At 33.7% G+C, this 9281-nt stretch overlaps 1 protein-coding gene and 1 long non-coding RNA gene across 3 annotated transcripts; one reads left to right on the forward strand and one right to left on the reverse strand.

Moving 5' to 3' along the window:
- Positions 1–228: 228 nt before the first annotated feature.
- LOC142169496 (uncharacterized) lies at positions 229–5013 on the reverse strand. 2 transcript variants are annotated; one of them, XR_012699446.1, is made up of 2 exons: positions 2804–5013; positions 229–608 (listed from the first exon to the last, which is right to left on the reverse strand). It is a non-coding gene; the product is annotated as an uncharacterized LOC142169496 (long non-coding RNA). The 2 variants fall into 2 exon arrangements; XR_012699447.1 differs by lacking the exon at positions 229–608 and adding an exon at positions 719–1059.
- Positions 5014–7292: 2279 nt separating this feature from the next.
- Positions 7293–8054, forward strand: LOC142169847 (uncharacterized). The gene has a single exon (XM_075231773.1). The coding sequence runs from the start codon at positions 7293–7295 to the stop codon at positions 8052–8054; it is 762 nt and encodes a 253-aa protein (XP_075087874.1).
- The last annotated feature ends 1227 nt before the right edge of the window (positions 8055–9281 follow it).

Consider the following 9281-nt stretch of genomic DNA (forward strand, 5'->3'; position numbering starts at 1 on the left):
ACGGCTGTCTAGGCCTCACGGTGGGCGCCAAACTGTTTACCCAAAAATTGGTACAGTTGAATTTGTTCGTGGTTTCTAGACAGATAGTTTGGTCTGATCCGAAGAAGTGATGAATTAATTAGTTTGGATGCGAACTACTTAGCTCAAAATACAGATGGAACTGTAGATCTGATGAGCCCGAGGACAGAGTCTCCGGGTACAATAATCAACAAGCTCGAGAGAGAAGAATAGTATCAAGATGTTGTGTTAGAATATATTCTTTAATGTCTAAAAACCTGTCTTTACAATGGGCATTGAGCATATTATTTATAGCTCAGTGGGCATAATGGTAGGGTTCACCACTAGTGACAATTATTGAAGTGCGATAATGAAAACCTAACGGTAAACAAAAATGCTCACAACTTTGTAACGAGCCGTTACTTTTTAATGCTGTAAAATATTTTTCATTAGTTGCCACCGGGTGCATCGTGCTTAATGCCTTTATGAACTTGCCTTTTTCGGTGACACACGGAATAGCTGCGCCCGGTTTTATGTCCTCCCGGCTTTGGTTCCACATATCCTCTTCTTTGTTGGCCACGTGCCGTAGCATATTTTACCCAATACAAACCCTTCATAATATTAAAAAAAAAAAAAAAATGTGTAAAAATAAAAATCTCTCCGTTTTCTCTCTTTTCGTTTTTAGATTTCTGAAAAGTTAAAGTCCTTTCACCAAAAGCCATTTGGAAGAAAACACTGCACCAAAATATAACCCAATGAAAATGGTGTCATCATCTGTTGTGTACATTATTAGTTGGGTTTATGTGGAGTAATATATAATAAGAAAAAGATAACACCAACCTAAAACTTTATAAAACGGCGCTGTCATCAATTTCTCTGCGCAAGTACATCATCATATTGGTTTGTTTATGAAAATGATAAATATACACAACAGTCGTTGCGTAAGACGAGTCCCCTGTTTTCCCCAACTCATTAGGAAGGTGAAAGGCCAATCTCTGCCCTTTGCAAGCGGATATTGCGCTATATTTGGCCATGTGGTGGTTCTGATTAAAGACGTGGCACCTTGCATGGATCCAAAAGTTGACTAGTCACATATATTTTTTTAATAGCTAATTTTACTATACGCGGCTATGCGTTTGTACTATATATCAATGTATAAATTTATAAAAATTACATAAAGATATTATTAAAATTTATATGAGTTATAAAATAAAATATAAAAAATTTAAGCTCTTGAAAATGATAAATATTAATCTTATTTAGTCAATAAAATAACGGATTGCCTAACTACGCATGATAACATGTAACCAAGATATATTTGAAAGCATATGGATGATTTATTATGTATCCCGTTATTTTGTTTTAGTTTCGTATCAATATGATCATCTAGATATATGTACTCTAGAGACGTCAACTATAAAAAGAAAAAGAATTAGCGACGAATAAATTTTATACTTACATAATAAAAATTCATTGCTAATTTTATTTAGTGGCGATAACGACATATTATCCAAATTCCTATAAGCCAAGATGAATTTTATCGCTAATTCCTATTTTTTAGGAAAATTATGTAATAAATATTTTTAGTAAATATTAATTTCTTTTTTACCAAAAGACAAAGACATTTTCCATCTATTTAACGGGAATATGCATTAAATTTTAAATGATATTTCAAACTTGTATGTTTCCTCCTCAACAAACGATAAATTAAAATTTTATCACAAATTAATGATTATTACTATTTTTTCAACAATAATTACTATTTTAAAAACCTAATGGTAGATATTCTTTCTAGCATGTCTTAGTAGATTCTAAGAGTAGAAAAGAAACGGAGTAAACAACCAAGCTTCTAAGGAATACTTATAATTAAAATCTTAAGAACAACGAAATGTTCGTATGAAAGGATTAAAGAGGCAAAATTGGTCCGGTATGAATAAATACAAGGACAAAAAATAAAAGATTTACACAAATGGGCGAGTTCTTGTTGGAAAAGAAACGTTTCCCCTAATTTTTTGCATTCGTTTTTATTTTCTTAATATTTCGTGCAGACTTATTAGGAAAAGATCTCCAATACAGAATTATACTGGAAACAAATTTATTTGGTTTCGAACTCCTAAATATTAGGTAATTTTTATGATTTTATAAATTTATCCAATATAAAATATATTTTTTAAAGGATAAAAAAGGCGAACGATATTTTATTAAGGGTCTTCTTACTTTTAATATAGTAAGATTATAATCCCGATAATGTGACGTTGTCAAAATTTTTATTAGGAATAATTTAAGAAAATAGAGGAATTAAACAAGAAAAGATCGTTGGTTAGGGAAATATTAGCATGTTTGGCCAAGCTTTTTTTGGGGTCAAAAATACTTTTTTTTTGCCGAAAGTACTTTTGGCTAAATATTGAGGTGTTTGGCCAAGTTTTTAAGGAAAAAAATGCTTTTGAGGAGAAGCAGAAGCAGAAACAGAATTTGAGAAGCAGAAAATGTAACTTCTCTCCAAAAGCACTTTTCTGAGAAATACTTTTGACAAAAATACAATTAGAAGCAGTTTTCAAAAGTTTGGCGAAACACTAATTACTGCTCAAAAGTACTTTTTAAATTAATTAGCCAAACACAAACCGATTCTCACCAAAGAATTTTAAAAAAAAAAACACTTTTGAAAAAAAATATTTCTCAAAATAAACAGAAACTTGGCCAAACAGGCTATAAGTCTGCTGAAACTGATCACCCCAATAAACAACAACAATAACAATCCAGAAAAATTCCACAAGTGAGATTTAGGAAGAATATAATGTACTCATACCTTACCCATATCCCAGAGGGATAGAGCGGCAATTTCTGAGAGACCTCAGCTCAAATCACCACAGTAACCAACTTGTGGAAAAAGGAAGTGCAGAGGCTATGGGTCTATATATTTTCACTTAATATTAGAAGCGGATTCTGGATATTTTGAATATGAGTATCTACTCATGTTCTTTTGAATAAATAACTCAATAGGCGTTAACTAATAATATTAAACCAATACTAAAAATATGTACATAAAATATTCAGTTAACAAAAAGATCATAGGTTCTCGTACCCCATAATTTGGACTATAAATCTGTCTTCGTCACTCATACCTTATATTTTTATTCAAAAAATTATTAAATATATATATAATAAAGTAATAAATTTTGATTTTATTAAATTATATAGGATGTAATAAAATTATAAATTTGAACCCATAAATCTTAAATTCCGACTCAATTACTCCAATTTAACCCATCCGAAAACAGTGGTCTCGGAAGCGGACTTGAAATTCGGAACTCAAATGGAAGTAAAATGTTATGAATTTATTACTTGCAGAAACAAGAAAGTGACAAGAAAAAGGAGAATCCAAATCTTCTTAGTATAAAAAAAAGAAAAGAAAAGGAAAAGAATAAGGCAAGATGTATGTGAAATTGTGATGATAGGGATGGAAATAGTGAAGGTGTGGACTTGCAATTTTCCTTCCACTATTAAAATACCACCCAAAAATTTGAATCTCTCCCTAAAATTCCTCCCCCACCCACCTCTCTATCAAATATAAATGCCCCCTCAAAATACTTTTTTCCCTCCATCCACGTAAGCCCCACCCACTCCTCTCAGTCACATGTTTCCATCTCAACCAAACAAACATCATATCTCTGTCACTTTCAAAATTTATATCATTTGCATTTCTATCCTTGCCTACTATATAACCCAATATTTTGCTTCATTTTCTCCCTCACTGGCTACTCTACAAATCCAACCCTACAAGCATAATCTTAGCATTTTTAACCATTTTCTTTGTCTTTCTAGTAGACTAGAAAATATATAACCTTTAACCAAACGACTGTAATTACTTTCCTAACCACTTTTTTCATTTCACTTCAACCAACCCTTCATTTCTGTTGTGCTTTTACTAAAATATCCCCTTACATCAATCTAATTCCTAATTTACCATTCACCTTATGGAGGTGGGTAAACCCGAGATAAACCGTAACAAGCGATCCCGAGAAGACTCGAAGTCGGCCTCGGCCGGGTCAAAGCGAGTGCATATAGAGGAGGAGGAGGCAGTTCTCAACTCACACGAGTTGAACCGAGTTAACTCGGAGCCTGAGGTGAACCTTAACTCCGCCGAGACCGATGCCGACCTAGGCTTGTACTCGCCGGACGTCAAGCAGATCAGAGAAGAAATACTGGACATCTTAGATGAACCGGAAACTGTTACAGACCATCTACCGGAGGTTCAGGATCTTGACTCGGTAATCAGGAGCTTCGAAGAAGAGATTGTTCATCCGTCAACTCAGCCTGCTCAACCAGACCTAGGCTACCTTCTAGAAGCTTCGGATGACGATCTCGGCCTCCCTCCCACCATTTCAGCTTCTGATGACCATGTTAACGCGAGAATTAACACGCCGGAGAATGCCGCTGGAATTAGATTTGAGAGCGAGTTACAGAGTTTTGACTCGTTCGAGTTCGGGATGAACGTTGGAGCCGGTGACGGAAATAGCTACGGCGTCTACAGTAACGGTGATTTTGTGACAGTGGAGGGATTGTTTGATTACGAAGAGTCGTTTGAATTTTCGGAATTTTATCGGCGAGGAGAGTCCTTGCCTGCTTTATAGACTGATGAAGAATTTGTTAAGGAAACATAAATTAGGAAAATTGCCATTTTGGTATTCTCCGTTAGTATTTTAATTTACCGCAATATATCTGTTAATTAACTTTCATAAATTAAATGGATTTTGCTAAGGGTGGAAATTATTTTGATCCGTCAAGTTTACCTTAAAAATCAAACTTCTCCTCTAACTATAAACAATTGACATTCCGCTCCTCCAAACTCAAAACTCAATTATATTTTTAAAATATCTATTTTACCCTCAAGTCTATCATGTCTTTATCTATTTATTTTTTTACTTTTTTAATATCACAATATTTTTGTTGATCTATATTATGAATTAACCTGTAGAAAAAATGATTTTTTTAAAAAAAAGAAGTGAAAAATAGTTATCAATCATATTAAATTTAATTGAAACTGAATAATAAAATAAGTGAGCTCCATTAAAATAATAGAGTAAAAAAATCTTATTAATATCAATTAAAACTCAAAACGCTCCTTATGCATATTGATAATAAAAATTAGTGAGAACTGCATAAAGATATACTTAGTGCAGTAATATAAAAAATAGTAATTAAAATAGAGATAAATTTTATAGTAATAAATTCCTAAAGATTAGATATTTTATGCCTTAAATGTTCTCTAATTTATAATTTAGAAATATTTCGTTAATGACAATAAAAATTCAAACATATATATATATATATATATATATATATATATATATATATATATATATATATATATATATATATATATATAAAATAGAGAATAAAAGATAAACTTAAATTTATATATATACTTATATACTTAATATTAAAGTAACAATAAAAAGGAGTAAGAATAAATTTTGTTACAAATTCATAAAAGTACTATTCTAGTTATATTTTACTGAGTTTAATTATAAAATGTATAATAAGACTTGTGAATATATCGATAAAGTATAACTTATATAATATAAAAATATTATGTGCAGAGATAAAGAATTGAAAATGTCAAGGGAAAAATAGACAATGCATATGGTAGGAGGAGTAGAATGTATATTGTTTAATGTTGGAGTAGTCGTTTGATTTTTAAGGTAGAGTTGGGGGATCAAAATGATTTTTACCCTTTTATTAAATAAGTAGATAATTAACAGAATATTTTTCTTAAATATTAACTCGATTAATTTTTAAAAAGCTTTTCGTGGAGTAACAAAACTCATAATGCTCGGCTTGTTACTGAACATTACAAGAGTTAGAATTTTGAATTAGCAATATATCAAACAGTTTTAGCAGTTTTATTCGATAACTAACATTTAAAATCTAAAAGCTTCTCTCTCTAGAATGAGCACTCATCCTTAGTGAAAGTTAACCATGGCGAGGAATACAAAATCGAGAGGGGAAAAAACACACAAAGTGGGGGAAATCAACAGCCATGGAATGGACCTCAAACTGCAGATGCGAGAAAATTCAAAAATCCAAATATGATACAAGGGATAGTACCATTACCGATTGAGCAGATGGTTACACCAGTACGAATCAATCAAACAAGAAAATTAGTTCAAACGCCGAGACAACAATCCACCAAATCATGGGCGGATGTTGTAGAAGAAGAAGCGGAAAGCTCAGGACAAGGTAAATCACAAACCCTAAGTTCATCATGGAGTAAAATTGTTGGGCCGATCCCAGAGAAAACTGATAATGACTTGCTAACGGGGAACAAAGGGTAATCAATGTGAAAATAACAATGGATGACATTCAGGAAGAAGTTGAATACTGGAACACAACAGTGATCTGCTAAGTGCTTGGGCCCAATCCTCCTAAATTGTAATGGAGGGATATTTTCGGCGCATATGGGGTACACTAGGAATTGATAAAATTGTGCAAATAAATATAGGGTGTTTATTGTAAAATTTCATAAATTAGAGAGTCCGAATAAGGTGGTGGAGGAGGGAGTACAAATGTTTGATAGAAAGCCAATTGTGGTGAAACCATGGAGGCTGGATATGGAATGTACCAAAGACTCTATTGAACGAATTCCAGTCTGGGTTCGTTTAATGGCCCTGGACATCAAATATTGGGGAAAATGTGCTCTAACAAAAATTGCTGGGCTAATGGGTAAACCTCTTCGTGCGGATAATGCAACCACAAAGAAGGAGAGGCTAACATTTGCGAGGGTACTAGTTGAAATGATACCAAATCAACAGTATCCTTCCAAGGTGATGTTTGAAAATGAGACGGGGAAGATAGTGGAACATGAAGTAGTATATGAATGGAAACTAGTCTTGTGTACGAAATGTAATAACTTTGGACACACCATCGAGGAATGCAGGAGGAATGAAATAATGCAACGGCAAAAACAAACACAGTAAAATAATGGAGAAGACACACGCAAGGAGATGAAAATTCAGAAGCAAGGGGAAAAACCTGCACAAACAAAAGAAACACAAGACAAATCAAATAAGGAAATGAGAGACAAGAAGCCACAAAGCAGCAACAAGGAGGGGTAGAAAAAGGCAGAAATCAGATGTTATTGAATTGGCAAGTAAGGAAACCAATAACAATAGGAAACATCTTCGATGCATTGAGGAACACAAAAGAAATAACTGGTGGTAATCAAAAGGCTCAGGAAACTAGTACATCAAATGCAGGAGTGACAAAAAAAGGGGAGGGTCCAAGAAGTGGAGGCAATGGGGCAGGGCCCCTTCCTCATGGATAAGTTAGGATTATGGAATGTAAGGGGCCTAAACAGACCTCAAAAACAGAGGGATGTGCTGCTCTTTATGCATAACTTTCAAGTAGGAATGTTTGGGCTCCTAGAAACAAGGATTAAGAGAACAAAGATTTTAAAAGCCTTTCTTAATCTTTGTAGGGAATGGTCATTTTTTACTAATCTGGATAAACACCCGGGTGAAAGAATTTGGCTATTATGGAAACCTCATATCTATAAGGTGGACATTAGAAGAACTGGTGAACATGTGATTCATTGTGCTATTAAGCACATTGGAACAAAAAAGGAAATGGAAGTTACATGGGTATATGGATTCAATGACAATGGCATGAGGAGAAAACTATGGGAAGACATAAAGGAAATTCATAAACAAAGTAAAGGACCTTGGGCAATAATGGGTGACTTCAATAATGTACTGCAATCAGATGAAAGAATTGGAAGCAAAGTTACTTATGCAGAAATAAAAGGATTTAAAGAGTGTATGCTAAAATGTGAGATGCAAGAGATGAAATCATCAGAATCCTTCTATACCTGGAACAACAAACAGGAAGGAGAAGATAAAGCGATGAGCAGGATTGATAGAGTATTAACAAATAATGATTGTATGACTACACTACCAGACTCGGAAGTGCACTACCAAAATGGGGGATTGTTTGATCATTGCCCATCATTGGTAAGATGGGAGCAACCAAGAAAGATACAACAAAAAATATTTAGATAGTTTAATATGTGGAGCATGGCTAGTGACTTCCATGAAAAAGTAAAAGAGAACTGGAAAAAGCACATCAAAGGGACTAAAATGTATCAAATGATGGGAAAACTAAACAGACTGAAAAGAGTAATGAAAAACTTGAACAAAGGAAAATTTGCAGTAGTATAAATCAAAGCTGAACAAAGTATGGAGACACTCAAGGTGTGCCAGATGAGGATACAAAAGGACTCTTATAATATGAGCCTAAAGGAGGAGGAGCACAACTAAGCTAGAGAATGCATGCAGTGGCAACATGCAAGAGAGAAATTCCTAAGGCAGAAAAGTAAGATCACATGTCTGCAATATGGAGATCAAAATACTAAAATATTTCATGGGTATGTGAAGGCAAGAAGGAATGAAAAGAGGATTTTCTCCATCAAAGATACTACTAGGACAGAACAGGACTAACCAGAAATAGTGGCACAAGCTTTTATTGAGTTTTATACAAAGCTACTAGGAACAAAAAATAAGGAGAGGTCACATGTATGTAATGCACTTATAAGTAAAGGGGCAATCATTGATGAAGCTCAGAAATAGAAAATGGTGAAAACAGTCACAAGAGAAGAGATTAAAAAAATATTATGGAGTATACCAGGGGAGAAATCACCAGGGATTGATGGATATGGTAGCCAGTTCGTCAAAGATGTATGGAACATAGCTGGGCAAGATGTAGAGGAATATGTAACTGAATTCTTTAAATCTGGCAAGATGCTGAAAGTTCTGAACAAAACTGTCATCACTTTGATTCCAAAAGGGACACATGTTGAATTAGTAGGAGACTACAGACCAATAGCTTGATGTAGTACTATATACAAAGTGATCTCAAAAGTATTGTGTAGCAGGCTAAAAGAAAGCTTGCCAAACATAATATCACCAAGTCAAAGTGCTTTTATTGAAGAAAGATCAATAGTACAAAATATATTGATATGCCATGATCTAGTTAGACTATATAACAGAAAGGCCACAACAAGTAGTTGTCTGATAAAAATTGACTTGAAGAAAGCTTATGACAGTGTGGAATGGGTGTTTGTCAAGGAAATAATGATGGCACTGAACTACCATACAACATTTATTCAATGGGTTATGGAGTGCATCACCACTACTAGTTATTCATTAGAAATAAATGGGGGCTTATATGGGAACATTGAAGGGAAGAGAGGATTGAGACAAGGGGCTCCAATCTCACCATTGATATTT

The sequence above is a fragment of the Nicotiana tabacum genome, chromosome 15 (genome assembly GCF_000715075.1).
Source record: "Nicotiana tabacum cultivar K326 chromosome 15, ASM71507v2, whole genome shotgun sequence".
Classification (NCBI taxonomy): Eukaryota; Viridiplantae; Streptophyta; class Magnoliopsida; order Solanales; family Solanaceae; genus Nicotiana; species Nicotiana tabacum.